Raw genomic sequence first — 21,577 nt, 5'->3', positions numbered from 1 at the left:
CACATTAATATTCGGAGTTGGTGGGGCATTTTATCGAATGAAAGTAAACACAAAGAACTTCTCAAGCTTCACGCGAGTTTCTTTTTGGGGGGAGGGACGCTGTGGGATCATGCGCGGGGATGTGCATGTACTCCCTCCCTAAATCTAGATATTCCCCTCAATTTTTAGCTGTTTCTACGTGAAAATTTAACACTTAAAATAAACTGATAAAGGAAGCCTACAAGTTTGTACATAAAAAAACGAATAAAATCCCATTAAACATGTTAAAGAAAAAAACTTCTTTTGTGTTTTCTAAAAGATAAATGTCGTATCGAATTTATTACATATCAAACTCTCCCTCTCTGTCTCTCTCCGTACTTTTAAAAGTACTGTTAATTTTACTTAGTACATATAATGGTTTACAGAATTTTTTTGTTGCGATGCTGCGTGTGGTGATATTTTATTACTAAATAATTTTATTAATATTGTATGCGTGATTGTTTTTTTTTTTTTTTGTTGTTGGTTTGTTTGCTTTTTTTCGGGGGGGGGGGGGGGGGGGGCAGAAAGCATTCCAGTGTTAAACCATCTACGTACTTCTATACCCTGAGTGCATATATTTTTACATTTAAAACACTTTGAGGAAAGATAGTATTGCAATGATTGGGACTTAATCTCTTTGAAATTCTTTAACCCTCCAAACGTGCGCCGTAAATCCAATGGGGAACCGGAGTCGGTTATCTTATCTTGTATCGGTAGGGGGCGCCACAGGAAAATGCGGTCCATTACAAAAGTGATAAAACCTGTGAAGATGGATAATCAGCATCCATTCTCGAATACGATATCGGAAAGCACACACGTTTCAGTTACAATCCTTAATTTACTATGGCATCTAATTGTGGTGATATGACTATACCTGAACTTAAGAACGAGTTAGAAAAGTTTGGAGCAAAGAAATCAGGAAGGAAGTGGGAACTTGTGGAGAGGTAAATAAACATACGATGTTTTCATGCAAATCCAAGTAAACATTATTAATAACACAGTAAATAATTATCAATGGTGTGTAAAAGATTAACATTAAGTCAAATTGACAGTAAATATCAGAATTACCTCGTTTAAGAAACTAATTCTTAAATAATCTGCAACTTTAGCGTGTTAGATTTTTAACTTGAATTTCCTCGGTAATTCTAACATCGATCTCATATTGCTTGGTGCTTGCAGTAAAATAAGAATACTTCTCTACATTTTTATTATGAAGCAGTATTATTATTTCCTGATTGTTGCAGCTATGTTTCACTCAAAATATACATGAAAAAGAATTAAATATGCTTATTTTATTGCAGACTTGAAGCCTACAGAAGAAATGCACATTGTGCTAAGACCGATGTTTATGGACCTGAATTTATGATGATGACGCCAGATCCACAACTCTACAAGGACCTTCATGGTGACAAGACCTTTCCAGGTTGCACAGAGGCAGAAATTTCCACTTTCTTGTCGAAGTTTAATAAGACAACTGATAAGAAAGGAAGGGATATGTACAACGATGGGTTTATCCAGTATGTGAGGGTGACATTTCATGATTCAAATTGGTTCGTTAGAAGTAGTGTAAAAGCTTCAATGATGAAGTCTGTGAAATATGTTGTTGACATTATGATAGGAAAAGACAGAAGTGTTATAGAGTCTCAATGTGAATGTGCGGCAGGCATGGGACCCGATGCACATTGCAAGCATGTCTGTGCTGTACTTTTTTCATGTGCAGATTTTGTTAAGCATGGGACATACAAAACAGAACTCACCTGCACACAGAGGTTACAAACTTTTCATCGTGCTAAGCCCCATAAAGGAAGCCCTATGAAAGCAAGACAGTTGGACATGCCAGGCTGTGACGAAGTATGCAATAATGACTATGACCCTCGTCCAGTTGAATTTAGAGGCAATCCGGGATACCAGTCTTACTTTAGAAATGTGTGCTTGAATTACCCAGGTATTAGCAAGACTCCAATTTTTCAGCTGTATGAGCCTGTAAACATGAAAGCTTACAACCTGGACCATGACTATCTAAAAGACACGTTTAGTGAAAATCATTTGAAACTTTTAAATGTATCAGAAATTTCAGAGGAGAATGCACGTCAAGTTATGATAAAAACAGCTACACAAGCGGCCAACGACCTTTGGTTTGAGGAACGTTGCAAACGTCTTCATTCTTCGGTATTCGGGAGAATATGTAAAGCAACTGATCGAACTGATAAGGTGAAACTTGCTGACTTTTTAACAACAAAGGCACAAAAAATTAATGCTAAACCTATTCTTCATGGAAGAAAATACGAAAAAGAAGCTGTGAAGAAGTACCAGGAAATTTCGGGACGCACAGTTTACAATAGTGGAATTTGTGTCAGTCTGGACTCCCCTCATTTAGCAGCAACCCCAGATGGTATTATTGACGATGACACCTTGATTGAAGTTAAGTGTCCATATGTGGCAAGAAACAGTTTTATTTCCTCAAAAACAGTTCCTTATATCAAGCAGTCTGGAAGTAAATTTTATTTGAATAAAACCCATGACTATTACTATCAGGTCCAAGGACAACTTTACTGTGCAGAGAAAAATGAGTGTATATTTGTTGTGTATACTTTCAATGACTTTTTGTTCTTTGCAATAGAAAGGGATGATAAATTTATTGATGAGATGAAGAAAAAATTGAATGAATTCTATGAAGATTTTTTTAAGTCTGCTCTATTGGAAAAAACTTTTTTCAAGACATATGATGGAAAATGTAGTTGCAATAAAGAAAAATGAAATAAAGACTTTTTTCTCTTATTATGTCATTTTTAATACCAAGTTATGCAATGCATAAGATGGCACTATGCAATTCTTAAAATTACACAACATGAAACAAACATAGATTATTTCTGAAGAAAGTTTTGTTTCAGAACTATTCATAGGCTCAGTCAGAATTTTGAATGTTTTTGCAAGTCCAATGATCCTCTCAATGTGCACACGTTTGCTGGATATTTTTCGGTCCTCAATCACAGTAGCACATGACATTCTGTTTTTCTTTTTGAAAAATGTTGGTGTATTTATTTGAATGTTCCTGTGTACAAACATATCCTGCACATTGAAACCTTTGTCCGCCATTATTGAATCTCCAGAATTGCACATTTCTAACAGCCTACTTCTTTCAACTATTTGACGGTCACTTGTGGATCCCCCATAAGCTGTAGAAATATAAGATGTTAATCCACCTGGTGTCGCTCCTACAAGAACTTTTACCGTGTTACGGTTTTTATAGGTAGAATACGTTGCTTGCTGTGGCTTTGGTAACTTTGGTCTTTTAATTGGACACTCTGTGCCATCTATTATCACTCTAGTATTTGGAAATTTTGTTTTAAAATCTGATGGACAGTAATATTTTACAAGATACTTTGTAGGCCAAATGTCGATTTCCTGCCATTGCTTACTCATGAATAAAATCCATGTAAAAAATATATTTGATACAGTCTTTTCGGAAACTCCAAATAATCTTGAAAGTTCAAAATTGGTCGTATGGCGCCGTAACTTGCAGAGGACTAAGAAAAATTGGTCAGGAACACTTATGTTTGAAACCTTATGATAAATATAATTCAAACAGTGAGCTGCGGGTCCTAAGGTTCTTAAAACAAAATAAAATTTAGTTAGAGTTTCCAATCCAGTATAGAAATTTACTCCGGCATCATCATTTGTAAAGTTTTCAATACTCATTGGGGGATACTGAGGAGTTTGTGTCTGTACATCAAAAAATTTAACGTCAGATTTCTGAACAGTGACTTGAATTTCTTCAGCCAAAATTTGGGTAGAGTTAGATACAATTTCCTCGGATACTTGCAGATCATCAGCTGATGTATAGATGAATTCATCTATGGAAGACGAAGCAGAAAATTCTTCTGCTAGTTTTCGTTTGATGCCTCTGGACTTGGCTCTGTCGGCTCGTTCATGTGAATGTGGACTTGGCTCTACCCAGGGAAAAATGCTTGGCACTGCAGTTTTCTTCAATCTTTTACTTAAAGGAGTAGTTCCTAAGAATTGAATTATTTAATATATCAATACTTGTTCATAGTACTAGATTATTTATTAAATAATTAATTTATAATTTGAACTAACTTTTTAAAGCAAATAAAACAAATATAAATTTACTAAAATATTTTTATTATTACAAGTATTATTGTTATAAAATTGATGTTACAAAACATGCCCATGTGTTTATTAATTCAACTAAACAGGTCAAATTTGTTTTTAAGCAGGGTGCTAATTAGACATCAATGTCAAAACACAGTATCTTGTACTGGTAGATATGCATAAATTATCAGGCAACAGCATGTGTTCTTTTAGACATGCCTTGTGTTTATATTGTTAAAAGATAATGCGTTTGTAATAAATGACCAGTAATTGAAGTTGTCAGTGGGGAGTCTGCATGTGGCAGTGTCTGTAACGTTATCAGATTACTTCGTATGAGAGGTAAACAAGGGATTCGATATTTTAGTGCATTTCATCTAAGCAAATAAGGCATAAACATTGCTCAGAATAAAATCTATTAACATTACTTTGCACATGCTTATCAAAGATTTCAAAATAAATAAATAAATATTGTTACCATGCTGGGTTTCAGTCAAATAGTCGTCTGATTTAAAATGTGCTCTGCAAACAACAGCATGAGTTGACGGAGTCCAGCTTTGAAAACGAGTTTCACCACGTTTTATTGCGTGTATCCATGCTTTTCTTCTTAACGGATCTGTTGGAAATATATGGCCACCCCGATTACTACAATTCGGCACACAACAACAAGTTTCAGGCATGTTTTACGAGCATGTGTTTGACAGCAGATTGTTTACGTTTTTCTTCGATCGGTAACTACTGATAAGGCGCGAGGGTGTTCCGATACAGGACCGTGTTTGCCTGTGGCGCCCTCTAAAGAAAAGATAATCGGAGCAGGTTCCTAATTACTAAAATAAAATATCTTTACATTTTGTCCAATTTTATATTCTATTACTCTTTAAAAATACTAAGCCGAAAAAAAATCGATGTTGATTAATTGAAAATGTACATGCACATGCATCGAACGGTATAACTAAGCTGGTCGCTTTTCGATGCAGTGTTATCAGTCGGAGCTACAGCCACGTGATTTATTACGTGACCCATAAATAGGGAAGAAAACGGTCGGCGTTTTGTACCTTTCTTCAAAAAGTTAACCCCGAGCGCAGGCTTGCCCAAAATTCTCCTTTAAAGCTGCTTGGTCCGATTCTAATCGTTAAAAAATATATTCGCTCTTCTTCTTCAAAAATAATTGTCCATAAATTGATTCAAATTTTGTAAAATTATATCCCCAAAGTCTTTTTATTTTAAAAGATATCAAAATTCAAAAGTTAAAAATATTATTTTTGTTAGGTCACACAAAAAATAATCCTTTGTTGATATTGCGTGGAATTACCTTCGAAAAATTAAATTTATCGCTTACATGTATAACTCATGAAGAACAAACCCGAGCATTTTTTTCCACAACAAAGTACTTACACCTGTACACTGGCAATATTTTAGCCCTCGTTAATAAATTCCCTTTTGAAAAAAAAAATTAAAAATATCTGATTTTCCTTTATTCTGTAAATATGCCTATTAAAATAAAAATTACTTTGGATTAATTTGAATTAATTTCTTAATTTTTAAAAGATATATCATGACTTAGGCTTTCACTAATGAAAAAAAAATACTCGGGTTTGTATTCTCTTCATAATTAGATATAACCGTTAAAAGTATTTTTTCAAAGGTGACTTCACAACATATCTGAACTTCCCGTCAAGAACTTCTGTTTGTCAATAAGGTTTTTGATCTATGTTTTCCATGTAACAGCTGTGTAAGGATTGTTGTAAGAAACTGTTAAATCAATCTTATAATTCATTTTTATATATTATCTATTTAATGAGTACTTTTATTGTTTCAGATAATATGTGCCTGTTTCGGATCAAGCGGCTTTAAATATGTTGTATTTCCAACAGTTATACACCTTCTGTCTTTTTGGGACATTTGGGCAAGAATGCGCTCACCATGTATTCCAGCTATAAAGATCAGAATAACTTTGAATAACAATAGAAGTTCATGAATTGCAGTGACCCCTCTTACAAAACACAGCCTCCTACTTTCTTCTTACTAATACTTTTAATTCCTGTAATTTTGCAAAGTTGCGATTAAGACCTAGGCGAATTGCTTAATTAATCTCATTTTGCTACTTTCTATACTTTATTTTTGATGTTCGATTTTTCAGCAGCAATATCAAGCACAGTATGTGAGCGGTCAATGTCCATTAAAGCTTAATTTGTCTACGAGGAAACCAGGCCCCGGGATCATGAAACATCTTAGCTTAAGTCAAGAAAAGTCTTAGATGCTGAACTTTTTTAGAGGTTAAGCAGCCCAAAATGAAAATGCTTTCAGATTTTATATCATCAATCTGCTCTCATATGCAAATTAAGAGTTTCCTTTAACAAGTTTTTAAGAATTTATAAATGATAGAAATTTTTACTTAAGTCTAAGTCTGTTTCATGATCCTGGGGCCAGACCCTTAAAAAAATATGGTCACACCTTAGTCAACCGTCATGCTAGTTCTTTTCTTTATTTCTCACTCCAATGGAATACCAATTGTAATACAAATTACAATTACATAATTTTCGTTTTATATGCTACTTAGCGCTTTTTTCCTCCGATTTTACATATTAAGAATTAAATGATTATGAACGAGTAAATGTTTTTGAAACGCATTTTCAAACATCCGTTTCTATGGCCATTGCTTTAAAGTTACCATCATGAATATCTAAAATATATTTTTATCAAAAGAATTGAACATTCAAGTATTTATATTCTCATTATTAAATTTTCATTAATAAATAAGTAAAATATGAAGAAATGTTGTATCAACTTCTGTATATATGCATATTTTATTCTTACAAAGTATACATTGTACCTGTTTCTTGGAATATTCTTGATTATGTAAAAAATTCTGAATTGTTTTCTGTGTCATCCATGAAGGGCACGAAGACAAACAGTCAACAATGTTCTCCTTTGATGGACCATCTGCAAGCACTTCAAGGCACTTCCAACACAAATAGTGACCGCAACTCTTTATTTTTGCCATCGCCTAGGGATATTAAATATCTTATATCATTGTTAATATGAATTAATATCTAAAGCAAAATGTATTTTATAATTCTTTTTTATGATATGAAATACATAATTTGAGAGTAATTTTGTCAAATCGTAATGGTTAGTTCATTCGTTCGTTTTTTATATTAATTTACATGTACTTTCTTAAGGGATAAAACAGTGTTTTATTGTGTTAAGATGCAATAGGAAAACCCAATTTCTCGATTGTTACCTACATTGTCTGACTTCGATACAAATGCCAAGTTTATGGATAATCGTTCCATTTATTTTTTTTTTAAATACAGCATCATATTCATGTATGGTTACTATTTACAACAGAATTACAGTTCTGATATTTTACAAATTAACATTGAATTGGCTACTAAAAATAATCATGGATTTTCAAAAATGGCGATTTTGAGCGATTATTTAGCTACATGTATAACCGAGTGGGATAAGATTGATGCGAGTATGAAAGAAATTCGAAACCAATAAATCGTCTTGGACACTGAATTATGTCTGTAGAAATACAGCACCACACTTATCATTCTTAAGAATTTACATTTTATGTGTTTTCCTACTAAGCTAAGTAAATTAAAAAAAATGAATTGACAACCGTTTTATTCTATTCTCACGTGTTTAAATATACACAGAGAAACTTACACTCATATGACGTAATAATGAGGCGACAGTGACTTTGTTAAAAATGCAACGATATATAGGGCAGAAAATATTGAGTATATTTAAGTTGCACTCAAACATGTAAAATTAAAATAAATGTTAGTAATATTTTTAAGCTTAATGTGAATTATTGGTGTGTATGTCAAAACGACTTGCACGTAGGCATATTTATACGTGACAGGTCTGTGTGATTCACACACCAATTACACACAAGAACTTCGCCATATTGCCCACTCGGATAATTCTATTACAAAAATTTAATGCCTTCATCAGAAGCAGGTGCTATCCAAAAAGCTCATATTAAGACAAAAAGGGAAAATCCACTAACATCCCGTCGCTTTTAAGATACATGCATGTCCAATTCATAAGGGTATTTACACTCACACCCTTGATAAGACCTGGATAACGAATTTATTTCCTATGAACCCATAACAATTCTTTGTAAACATAGAGTCTAATCAACTGTGTCTTAACCTATCAATAACATTTACTACGAACTACAATGCATCGTGATATCTTGTCATTTGCTTTTTATCATAGAGAAAATATGCATTGTGACGTTATATTTTATTTACCTTTGGTTTAAGTCTGGTGCACGGAAATTTACACCAATCAAAGCTCGTGTTACTAGCTACATAGGGAATAATGTGTCTTATACATGTACCCGGTGACATAATTTTTTATAAACGGTTTGGTGAAAATATATCACGTAAACTTGAAAGTTTGATTAGCATTTTCAATTGCTACGTAAACAAACATAAAATAAAAAAAAATCGTTTACCATGAATTTTGTTGTAAATTTACGAACTCCTTATATCCGCTGTTCACGTTTAACTTATCATGGCATTTGTAGTACAGGCTAATATTTACAACCTCAATAATAACTTTAAGAACATATTTCATAATAAATGAATACCTGGCCATGACTTAATATTCAAACTAAAACATGTCTGCATTCACTTGAAAACGTCCCATAAGACTTTATTTTGGTGCACTTGTTTTGGAATGTCTTTTTAAAAAAAATTCTTTGTTTAATAGTTTTGCATGTTGATAATTGTTGATAAGTCGTTCGAAATAATTTACCGTATAATCACAAGAGTCACAGTCACTGGAACCTTTGAAAGGCGATAGAACCTAAAATATAATTGGCATATTTTAAGAAATTTTGCATTCATTTATTATGAAAAGGTTTTTGTTAAGGTTATATATTCAAACTAATTACAAATCTTATACATCATACATATTTTACTCTCAATTCATCTTACTGGTAGAAGCATGCTTTCTGTTGACTTTACCAGAGCTGAGGGACTTGCAGTAACGTTTTCAATGTTTATTTCTAAAACAGAAAAAAATATCCGTAAGGGTCATATTTCAAACCAAATAGTGCTTTGAACAGGTAGAGAAAGTTCACATCCATAATATGACATTAAATGCAAACTCGTTAAGGACTGATGATACAAACATTTTTCATATAAAAGAAAGTAAAATCATCCTTATATGTTTGATTGTTTGCATGTTGTATAAAATTCCTCTGGAGAACTTTTTTACTTAAATGAAGACGCCACATCGCAGTGTAAAGCTGCAAATTATTTTGTCCTATACTTTGCACTTAGGACCATTAATTGAGTAGTGAGGGATCTTTTTCTGCCATGGGACCTCAGTTTATGCAATCTCAGTCGAAAGACATGTCTCAATGTCCCAGTTTGAACCTGCGGCATCAGGATAAACCACCCCCTACTCCTTACGTCTACTCTTTAACCACTGCGCTACGCAGGATACCCATGTTTATTTGAGTAAATTTAATGATTGATTGATTGTATACTATTTAACGTCCCTCTCCACAATATTTCACTGATATGGAGATGTCACCACTGCCGGTGAAGGGCTGCAAATTTAGGCCTATGCTCGGCACTTACGGCCTTTGAGCAGGGAGGGATCTTTATCATGCCACACCTGCTGTGACATGGGGCCTCGGTTTATACGGTCTCATACGAAGGACCGCCCCATTTAGTCGCCTTTTACGACAAGCCAGGGGATGCTGAGGACCCATTCTAACCCTGATCCCCACGGGGCAAGTAAATTGAATGAAATCAACCTCATTGATCTTCATTTTCTGTAGAAATCTTAATAATTTGATTCTTAGTGAGAAAAATTAGAACAAATCTCTAAGGGTGGATATGGAAAGATAAATTTCAAACTGCATAAAATGTTTACAATTTCGAAGTACTTGTAAAAATTTTTATAATAATTTGTAAGCAGTGAAGAGGTCTAAAATGTGAACGTTTACAGACGACAAAAGACGGACGACAGGCCACCGTACTCTCTTTATCAGAAAAGCTCACTTGCACCTTCGGCTCAGATGAGCTTAAAAGTAAGAAAAAGACATCTACAAACTAAATCAATCGCAATGTATTTTTATTGAATCAGATGACATAAAAATAGAAAATTGATTACCCTTGTCATTTATGATAATGTCTTGTCCTCTCACAATGCCAGCGACACTTTCCAACTGTACGGTATACGATCCTCTTTTATAAGGACCTTTCAAGAGTAGACTGCAGTTTTGACTATCATTTTGCATGGAAAAATCTTGAGAAGGTACCAATTCTTCCCCATTCTTGTACCACACTACGCAATCTACTGGCCATTCCGACTCGAAGACGGCCAAAATCTTGACGCGTGAGTTTTCCTCTCTCTTAGTAAAATCGACAATTCTAGGTGGTTCTGTGAAAGTATATATTACCATATTATAAAATAAATTAAATTAATACCTTATTCCTTATCAGGTTGAATTGATAACAGTCATTTCAAAAGAAATTACCTTCTTCGATTTTAAAAACAGCACCTCTACTCTCTACTGCGCCGAGTTTGCTAATTACATTTACTTTATATTCCCCTTCATCTCTCTTAGTAACATTCTTGATAACGAGTTCGAATTTGTTGTCTTTGATGACAGACTGTTGATACCTTGCATCAAGTTTAGTGAGAAGTATTTTTTCGTTTTTCATCCAAACACAGTCATTTATCTCTGCTTTCGATGAAGATGTTACATTTAGCCTCAAATTTCGGTGACATTTATCCACTTCTATTTTAAGAATTGGATACACAGGAATTCCTATTTCTAATAAATGAAAAATATATTATTGTTATTAATTTATTATGGATATATTTAAATGTTTTGGTTCTGTTTACACATACATGTAGTTAAAGCCTTTAAAGAATGAAAACAACTACAAAACTATTTGAAAAGAAACATCAAATATCAGGGACATATTGCATGAATATATGTATAAAGGTACAGAAGAAAACAAATACGTGTTTCTCTAATACCCTTTGAATGGATCTCACAGACATGTTTTTCTACCAAGACATAAAATAATTGTACCTTCTTGAAGAACTATTCTCTCAGCTTCGCTTCTTCCTGCAATACTTTCGGCAACTACTTTGTATATACCAGCATCTTTGACACCTGATAGTCTTATTCTACCTGTGCAAATTTCATTGGCATTGACATATTTTTCTTCCTTGTAGACAACAGTGTCATCCTTTTTCCATATTAAGCTTTTTATAGGCCACCTTGTCTTTTCAATAATTGCATATAAAGTAGTAAATTGTCCATCTCTGATCGGATTTTGGATGGTAACTTTTGGATCCTCTATAAAGAACATATTCGTATAAACTTTTACTGAAGTAAAGGAACTGTTATATTTGTTTTACAGTTATACCTCCCAGTCAGTATTTACAATAAAAAAAACAGAAAAAAAGATAACTTTCAACCAAATAATATTACATGTACCTGTTTATCCCCTATTTCTAGTAAAATTCAAATCTACTTGTCATCTTCATTTAAATAACAAATACTGAGTTTATTTCATTAGTTTTTTACTGATTTCATTACACTACCAATTGCACTTCAACTAAGTTCAAATAAGCGATATCGACTTTAAAAAAAAAAAAAATCCTATATCTAATATTCATTCAGGTACCTTACCTTACACAAGAAACAAAGACAAACAAAACTTGACCTGCTCTCTAAAGGATACGATATATCAAGTTAAGTGGAAAACAGTGATTTTTTTTTAAATAAAAATTCTAAAATGTTAACGTTTACACAACAGAAACACAAACATGCAAAATTGAAGTACTGACCCTTTTCTATTTCAAATGTTCTATAATTGCTCTTTACATCAGCTTTTCTACTTTTTGCTGTAAAGTAATAATTCCCTTCATCTTCTTTGCACACATCCATGATCACTAAAGTAGGACAATTTTCAGTTTCTGGATAACTTGCATACTTTTTCGAATTTTTGACAGGAAGGATTTTGCCATTTTTCACCCAAGTCACGTCCGTTAATATTTGACTAGATTCAATTCTTCCTTGTAGCTTTACGCGTTCATGGGCAGGAAAAATTTTCATATCCAAAGTGGCGAAAGATTGAACTGGAAAATATGTAAATGCATAAATCACTGTAAGAAATGAATGTCATCAATTAGTTATGATGATTGGACAATTTGAAAATTTACACACTTAATAATTAAAAGCTTTGTCTAGTTAGAGTTTCTTTCTCCCTTGTTCCTTCTCTCTCTCTCTCTCTCTCTCTCTCTCTCTCTCTCTTTTCTATTTGTGTAATTCTTAAGTAAAAAACATATGTATGGCAGAAATGTTCAGCAATTTGTAAAAAGGAATGTGATTACAACTGCCGTGTGTTCATTTTGTCATGATCGGGATAAACGAAAAAATCCTGAAAATCCGTAAACCAAGATATAGGTCTTGCTATCATGAAATTGTTACTTAACTCCAATGTAAAACATATAACTATATTTACCAAAAATATTAAGTTAGCATTATGTTGTTGGGTGTTTTCATTACTTTCTGAGGACTTGAAAAAAATAATTTCGATTTGATTTACTGATATCTTACATCTCTATATTTCCTTTTCCATGTTTTTGTTCACTGTGATAACTCTTGGAAAGTTAGCGGAGTTGATTTCTTGACAATTCTACCGGAATGAAAATTAGGCAGATCGATAGGTCAGGAGCGAAGGAGGCTTAATATGCATGCGAATCTTGTGCGCATTTGTGTCTGTGTCTGATGCTAAGGATCGAGGCCAAATACGCATGTAAATCTCGTGCGGCTGCCTTTGTGTTTGACATCGGTGGGCGAGGACTATTCAAATAGGCGTGGGATTCCTCGTGTAATTTAAATCTATGTCTACATTTTTAAAGTCTTAATCTACAATTTTATTTCATATTGAAATGGAAGTATAAGGAATCACTGTCTCGTTAGTATAGTATGCCAGGGACCTCAACGGTAGTGGGAAACGTGGGATAATTTAAGCATAACGGGCTTCGTGAGATATAACAGATGTATGAAACTTTACAATTTTTTTTTCAAGTTCAAATGGATACATCAAATCAACTTAGGAATAAAATTCAATATTTTAAAAAATAAAACCTCTTCGATATATCTAAACGATGAACTGAATGTCATAGGTAGAGAGTAAAATAGAAAAAAAAATAGTGATTACCTATTTGATATTATATAAATGGTGCCTGTTTTGGAGGTTAACAGTTGAAATTGACACCCCAAGGAAAATCATTGTCAACCGACGCGTCAGCGGAGGTTGAAAATGGTTTTCCGAGGGGTGTCAATTTCAACTGTTACCCTCCAAATCAGGCACCATTTATTTTATTATACTGAATGTCTTCTTGATTAACTATGTCAGCAATACAAATCGTCGATCGCCTTTTCGTTCACGTTTAGAAAGCTTTCAAAATCCCCGCTACTTCGAAAAAGATTTACTGACCTCTTTATTGTTTATTTGATACTCTACGAGTCCTTTATCATCTAAAGTTTCGTTATTTCTGCACTCGCAAGCATGTTTTGTCTGTCGTTTGTTGTTTTCAAGTAAGCTAAATCGGACGCAAGCTTTTATTGACGTCAAGTTTATTCCAGTTCTTTCAAACGCGCAACTGACGTTTTGAGAATTCTACGGTGAATTTCCACGCATGTGGCATTTCCGTTGTGTTACCCGTTGTTACGTGTGTTGCTAAGGCTGAGGGTAATAGAACAGATTGTTAACTGCGTCTATACCAATCAGATTTTAGTATTTAACATGAAAGTATAATAAATCAAAATATATACCTTCAAAGTTCAAGCGTAACACATTACTCGTACTGATACCAGCAACGTTTTCTGCACATACATGATAATCACCAACTTCACTTAAGTCAAAAATCCGTAGTTTAGCTAAGGCAGAGTGATTTCTTCCCAAGTATCTGCCATATACCGTTTCGGAGTATCTGTCGGATATTTTTAGCAAAGCTCCATCTTTAAACCACTTGACTGATGTAATGGGCCAATCAGATTCAATATCTGCTGCAAGATTGATAGAAATGATATCTTTCTTTCGTTCATTTAGCTTGATTTTTGGCCGATCACAATCTATATAATTAAAACAATATATCATTTAATTATAGTCAGAATATCTCTATGAAAAACCAGTTACATAAATTGAAATGGACAGGGAGAATTCAAACGAGACAAGTCAGGGTAAAATTAGCAGGAGAAAAATGAAATCATTTCAATTGTACTTTACCTGTCTCAATCTGAAATGGAACAATGTTACTTTCTCCTTTGCCGCCATCATTTTCTGCGATTAAATAATATTCTCCTTCATCTTTTTTTTCAACTGAATAAATTTTAAGCTCTGGGCTATCGTATAGAAAGTTGCATGAAAAATATTTGTTTGTATCGGAAATGTCAAGGACTTCTCCACTTTTCATCCAGGTCACAGATTTCCTCAGGTTGCCCGATTTAATTTTTGCACAGAATGTAACACTCTGTTCATGTTTGTTTACTGTCTTCTTCAGATACACGACCGGTGGTTCTTAAATGAAATAAGATATTCACCTGCTGTTACAATGTAAGTTAAGGGGAATCAATTTATCGAGGAGCGTATTAAGAAACACATTATAAAACACATTCTTAAACTAACATCTCTGCTTTAATTGAATTAAAATAAAACAGAAACAACCAAATGTATTCACTTTTTTAAAACTTACATGAACCGCGATTGAACCCGTACCTATATATACCTGGTTAACGGGGAACTCCATAGAACGTCCGAATATCGAACACTAAAAATGGTACTCGGTTACTCGGATGAACTTATTGTTTTCATTGTAAAGTTCATATATAGATGTAAAAAGAAATTTATTTAAAATATACATTATTTCAATGATTTTGCATTCAGTAATTAGCGCACCGTCGCATACAACTGTAACACACCCGATATAGCTTGTGACAGTGTATATACAGTAATTAGAAACCAAACACTTGGAACACGGCCATTCTTATCTATTGTGTTCTTAATTTTGGATGGCTTCAATGATTGATCTCACTAAACGTACAAGTGTTATTTTAAATCATCATTTAACTGGTTTGTTTGTATATGGTAGCGAAATCGAACATACATAGAAATGCCGAAACCCACTCAAAAAGTGAGCAGATATTTAAAAATACTAAAGAAAATACTATTGAATGCTTGAAAATATTTAAAGTCAGCTATATGCGGATTAAAGTTAGCATATAGGAGAGGTTGGTTGTTTGTACATGTATGTTGTTTAAGGTCCCTCACTCATATGGACACGCCGCTATCACTTGCTAGTGGAGAACTGTAAATTGTGTTCTATACTAAGCACTTATGGCCATTTGCGAGGGATCTTTTTTTTCTGCAAGCACCTACTGCGACATTTGACCACGGTTTAAACGGCCTCATCCCAAGATCTGGTACATCTGGTCTTCACCTACCACAGTGGGATTCGAACGCGCAACGTGAACTTCAACTGCTTACTTTACGATTCTTGAGCGGAAGCTTTAACAACTGCACCATGCCGGCGACCATATACGAGAGAAACTGTTTTCTTAACATTAAAAATATGAAATAATACCGTAACAAGCTACTGCAGTATCCCAACAACGCAACGTATTACAAAAGAATTGTAAACCACTTGTAAAAATTGATGTAGTGACTGATTTTATTTTTATCCTGATAAGTAAATAAATATATGTGAAAAAATCCATTTCGTTTGACTCGATGTTTAAAGCTGAGACGTATTATTAATGTTAAAGAAAACAGAGTATAGTTAAGCAAAGATTAACAAGACTTAAGAAAAGAAACACAGTGTATTCAAACTTTTTAACGAGTATCCTGGTGCTCGATCGGAAAAAGGTCCGAGTAAACTAGTATCAAATAATGATCGATTTGACATTGCTAGAATATTCATCGTATTTAGATGTTTTTTTTTTAACTTTACATACCTTCATTCAAATTCACATAAATTTCTTCACTCTCATCTTCTCCTGCCAAACTTGAAGCGGCACATTTGTAAAAACCTTTCACTTCTTTTTGAAAAGTATTCAGTTGGATAGTCAGAGAGAAATGATATCTTTCTTTGCGTGTTGGGTTGATTTCCTTCTCTTTCAAGTTTATAGTTTGACCGTTGTGCAGCCATGTCGTTTTTATCAATGGCCATTTTGAGTAAATATCTGCCTCTAATTTGGATAACCCAGGAAATTGCTCTTGTTTTAACGTTAGCTTTGGGGGATCTAAAGAGAAAAATAAGTCCTTTGAATTATTTTTAGCCCAACTTTAGGTTCTCTTTACGTCCAAGTACCTCGAAGATAAAGTATAAGGAATAATTATAACTTTTGGTTATATATTTTATTAAATAAGGATATAAGTATTCAATGATTATAGAAATTTAAAAACCTAATAACTAATCATTCGATAATATCATAACTGACTTACCATAAGGTATCCTGAATTTAACAAGGTTGCTCTTTCCTCTTCCATTACAATTTTCTACTAAAAATGCATACGTTCCTTCGTCTGCCTTATCTAGCGGTGAGATAACTAGGATAGACTCATCGGAACCACTGGAGATTTTGTATTTAGGATTAGACTTAATCCTTAATTCATTGTCATCTTTATACCAAACTCTATTTTCCACGTGTAGACAAGAAAAGATCTTGGCTTTTAAGGTAAGACTACATTCCTCCTCATTCAGTTCCGCATCCAAGTAAACATCTGGTGGAACTAAATTCGAAATTTTTTTATGATAAAAATGTTAAAAAGGATCCTTATTTTATCTTCTAATGGTTGTAGGCAACATCATCTAAGTTTGTTTTTGGTCATGGAACTGATTTACGATAATAAGCAACGTAGATACATGTACAGCAAATGATGCATGTATATGAATATTAAAACTGAAAAACAAAGCTAGAAAACTAAATCTTTAAACTTCGCGATTGATTATTTTTGAAATAACTATGGTATATTTAAATTTCATATTTTTTCTCTCGCCAATCTGAAAGTTTTTTTTAACGTAAAAATAGAAAAAAAAAAATCAAAAAGAGTATATAAGGATTTATTTCCGTGCGATTGTTGTATAGTAAATTTATGTATTATTGTTATTTTTCCTTTATTTCCCAAATTACAAGTAGTACATATAGGATTACTTTTTCGAGCAGGCGTTGTGAAAACACGAAATGTAATAAAAACACACATTTAATAAACCGGGATAATTGAATTTTTCATCGCTAAATTTTGTGTCTATATCAAGGCAGAATATAATTACGCAAAACTAAAAAAAATTATAGGAATATTACATTCTGCATTATTATATTTCTCATTGAGAACAACCACTTGTTTAAAAACAATTCCTAAGTAATGTTTTACTTTCATAAATATGTTATTTTAAAAAAAATAAAAATGTTTCTCCAGCTTTTCTTCGAATTTTTAATAAACATTCATATGATATATTTATCAATATCAAATTTTGAACGATCAGTAATGTTATTTGCAAAAAGGCTTGGTGTGACATGGCTCCTTAGGTAATTAATTTTCTGTCAAATGAAAAAAAAATGTTATAGTAAAATGTAACAAACCTTAAAGAATAGTTAAAAACATACTTACAATAATGATCTGTGGAATCTCTGCATTTGTCAGGCGTACTTGGTTGTTCTTTTATCTATCAAGGAAACGTTAACTGAATTAATGCATAAATTATAAATTTAGAAAAATATTCACAAAATAACTTACTTTTAAAGTATTTATTTTACAAAAAAAAAATGCAATTAATTTGTTCAGTAAAAAAAATATCATAGAAGGTAAAATAAGGTCCATGACAATACTAATTGAAATCTATGTTTAAACATAAAGAAGCTCTGAGCAATGACATAATATGCTTTCTGAACTTGTGGAGAATATTTTGTCATGATATGACATGTTCTTGTAGGGTTTATCTAGTTCAGTTACAGCAGCATACATTTAAATAATTACCCTATTTTCATTCCCACCCAAGAAGAATGTTATACATGTAGATAACGAAGTTGTGAACAGAAATCACCGTTGTTTACTTACTTTTGGAAGATATAATTTATCTATTCAATTTGTATAATTTGATGTTAATTCATTTTTAGAATATTCAGAATATTTTTCTTGAATACAGTGTGTATTTTCCTAAGGATTACAGTATATTAAATCTTCCATCTAAGGGAAAAGGATACTAACATAAAACAAGCAAATTCAAAGGATCAAAAATTTAGAGTACTTAGATATTGTCGAATCTTATGTATGTTTAGTATAACATCCCCATCCCTTCACGTAAAATTTTTTTTGTGACATACAGCCTAACAGACGGACAGAATGACATAGGAATTGAATGCCCCTTCGTTTTTGAAAAAGCGTCAGACAATGAGGGCTCTTCGATGAACAGTATTTAGAACTTAACACTTTCAAACCATTCTCAATACTGCAAAATGTGTGTTTTGTGTTTTGTACGATTAAAATGACTATCTTGTATAAAATTAATGACCATTTTAAACGATGCAATTAACGCAGTAAAGTATCAAGTGCAAAAGCATCAAGATAAAAAAATATACTGGTATTTAGAATTGCATTTATATTTATATGTATTTTGACAACGTCCTTAAAGAGACACTTTAGATTCAAGCCATTCGTATAGCTGGTAAAAACCCCTAATTATTCTAACTACTTTATTGTTTAAATTTATGAGTATTCAATCTTTACACAGGATTTTCTAATAATTTGCGCGTGTGCTAAATAAATAGTAATTGAAACTTCTTTGAAATAAAACTCGGACTTAAAACAAAATAAACCGGTATTATTTTCCGCTGCCGGTGTTTTATTTTGCATGCACATAGATATATTGAAACTTTCAGTAATCCCATGTTCATTTTCAAATTATATGTTAATTAAACATTAAAGACACCTTTAATTGCACAACAAATACGTAGCATATCAAATGTTCAGGTGTGGATAGAGATTTATTAGACGGGAACTGCTATTTTATCATGATGTTTAACATTGGTTGGATAAATTTTGAAAAACTAAATTTCAAAAATAATTTACTTTTATAATTAATCGGTTGATATCAAAGACAAATTAATCAGATATCAAATTTCTTAATAAAATATGCATAGAACACTTAATCCTTTTGAAAATTCCAAACAAAGTACGCAAATAATTTAATTAATTAAATGAACAAGAGGCGAATTTCAGTTTAATTGTTGACGGAGAGATTCAAAATACTTGTACCTAAACATTTTAATTTGAAAAGGGTTTAAAAATAAAGAAATTTAAACATTAGATTACAATAAAACTCATAAAATATAGAAAGGTTTTAAAAAAAATAGCGTCAGTGTCACTCAGGATTACCTCAGTAGCCACAGTATTAAACTTCCGAGCTACTCAGTATCAGCTCAGTGGCCTCAGAATGATCTCAGTATCCCTTAGTACCTCCTCAGTACTAACAGAGTCAACCTCAGTACCTCTCAGTATGTCCACAGAGTAAACAGTGAAAACTTCAGTGCTACTCAGGACTTCCTTAGTTTTTCAGTACCGGGCTTAGTACCACTCAGTACTTCCTCAGGGTTTTGTTGGATTCTCATTGTTTTTAGTTACAGTAGTATTTTTTTTTTACTGTAACCAAAAAGCACTGAGAATCCAACAAAACCCTGAGGAAGTACTGAGTGGTACTGAGAAAACCCTGAGTTGTACTGAGGCTACTATTGAGAAACTGAGTAAGTACTGAGTTGCACTAAGGTTTTCACTGTCCATTCTGTTGTGCCACTGAGGAGCACTGAGGTTAACGCTGTTGCTACTGTTGAAGTACTGAGGGGAACTGAGGTTTGTCTGAGGGAACTGAGCTGAAACTGTGTGATCATACTGAGGTTTTAACTGAGGCTACTGTGGACATACTGAGAGGCACTGAGGTGTTCAAAACAAAATAACATGAAAATAAAATAAGATAAAGAGTGGGCAAACAAATAATTGTTTTTTACCCATATCTTCCTTAAAGTATAACTATTTCTTTAATCTTTGATTTTCGGAACCACCAATTATATTCAATGACTTAGTATAAAATTCCAGTGCATATCTTTCATTTTATTTTCATATTCTCAAGTCTAATATTCAAGAAACCTTAATTTGCATGCATTTGTCTGCAATTATTGTCTGTAACGATAAATATTGCTACACTAGGTATTATTTTTTTTTTTATAGAAAATAGAATTGTTAATATATATATATTTGACATAATTTCTTTGTAAGACTACTCTCGCATGAATTGGAAATACTTGATATTCTCAACTATTTGATATGGTGTGTGTCGACCTTATTTGAATCTCATTTCATTTTATGAGTTAAAATTGTATTTTGCAGTGAATTGCGGGAGTATTTAAAACTCCTTGATTTTCCAAATGTCTCTTATTTTTACTGGTTATTTCTTTTTCTAGGGAAAAAAAGAGTTTCTCTAGTCTTCTTTTTAAGCTAAGCTGGTATAAAACGATTATCTAATATTTTGCTATAATAACTAATTTTAACTGCGTTGTATTTGTTTTCTGTAAACGATCAAAATTGCAGTTATAATTACCACATATGTTTATGATATAGGGTAAAAAGGACAACAGGTATTCCAGGGAACTTGAAGACAAACATTTGGATCGTGACATCAGAACAATGTATTTCCGTATAATTTTCTTTGAAATATTGAAATACTATATGGTGTCTTCTAGGTTCCCTTGAAGGTAATAATCAAGCTGTGGCTTGACACAGGAGAAACTAGAAACAGTCATTTAATTACAAAATGAAAGTTCCGTCTTAACATATGTTTTAATTGGTTAAAAAGCATTTTCTTGACAATGCATATTCTAAAAAAGATATCAAAAGACTTTACTTAAATTTCACATGAACTTAATTTGTCAGCTAGTTTAAATCTGTCTATTCTACAAAGCAAAGTTAAATTAAATCAACTGTAAATTTTAATATTCTATTTTCTACAAAGTTGTATTACATGTATGAAATTAAATAGAAATTGATATAGAGAAGCTTATTTCATAGAAACATAAATTAAAATCATCGCAAATTAATCAGGTAAGTTTCAATCAATGCGATGCCCTCGTAGTCACGGGCACCTGTCCGCACGTGTCATAAGTGGGGACACGTGTCGTGAAGACACCTGCTACTGTGTTAGTGTATTTTTTGTATATTCTATGTGATTTGGGAGGGATTTCGGCCCAGGGGTAACATTTGGCTGTGTTAAACGGTGTATACACACCACTGGCGTAACATCCTTACAAAGAGATTGCTAGTCTTCATTAATAAAGGCTGATTTAAACATTTGATAAAATTAATCTAGATAAAAATATTGATAAAACTATCAATATATA

At 32.7% G+C, this 21,577-nt stretch overlaps 2 protein-coding genes across 3 annotated transcripts in view; both read right to left on the bottom strand.

Moving 5' to 3' along the window:
- The window catches only part of LOC134244689 (titin-like), a 57,760-nt gene that overhangs the window by 21,606 nt on the left and 14,577 nt on the right, over positions 1 to 21,577 (bottom strand). The window contains exons 3-14 of one of the 2 annotated variants that reach the window (XM_062726947.1): positions 17,802 to 17,856; positions 16,635 to 16,922; positions 16,145 to 16,432; positions 14,421 to 14,711; positions 13,967 to 14,266; positions 11,971 to 12,261; positions 11,207 to 11,476; positions 10,643 to 10,942; positions 10,276 to 10,545; positions 9,087 to 9,157; positions 8,905 to 8,955; positions 6,962 to 7,135 (exon numbers count right to left, since the gene is read on the bottom strand). In XM_062726947.1, the coding sequence (XP_062582931.1) occupies positions 6,962 to 7,135; positions 8,905 to 8,955; positions 9,087 to 9,157; positions 10,276 to 10,545; positions 10,643 to 10,942; positions 11,207 to 11,476; positions 11,971 to 12,261; positions 13,967 to 14,266; positions 14,421 to 14,711; positions 16,145 to 16,432; positions 16,635 to 16,922; positions 17,802 to 17,856 (2,649 nt within the window). The remainder of the gene's footprint in view (positions 1 to 6,961; positions 7,136 to 8,904; positions 8,956 to 9,086; positions 9,158 to 10,275; positions 10,546 to 10,642; positions 10,943 to 11,206; positions 11,477 to 11,970; positions 12,262 to 13,966; positions 14,267 to 14,420; positions 14,712 to 16,144; positions 16,433 to 16,634; positions 16,923 to 17,801; positions 17,857 to 21,577) is intronic. The other variant, XM_062726948.1, reaches the window with a different exon arrangement.
- LOC134244688 (uncharacterized) lies at positions 2,797 to 4,942 on the bottom strand. The gene is made up of 2 exons (XM_062726946.1): positions 4,607 to 4,942; positions 2,797 to 4,031 (listed from the first exon to the last, which is right to left on the bottom strand). The coding sequence occupies exons 1-2, from the start codon at positions 4,806 to 4,808 to the stop codon at positions 2,797 to 2,799; spliced, it is 1,437 nt and encodes a 478-aa protein (XP_062582930.1). The 5' UTR covers positions 4,809 to 4,942.

This window comes from Saccostrea cucullata, unplaced genomic scaffold (assembly GCF_032062105.1).
Source record: "Saccostrea cucullata isolate Sc308-1 unplaced genomic scaffold, CSIRO_AGI_Scuc_v1 ctg2393, whole genome shotgun sequence".
Classification (NCBI taxonomy): Eukaryota; Metazoa; Mollusca; class Bivalvia; order Ostreida; family Ostreidae; genus Saccostrea; species Saccostrea cuccullata.
Note: the sequence above shows the minus strand (reverse complement) of the source record. Positions and strands in the feature narration are given on the sequence as shown.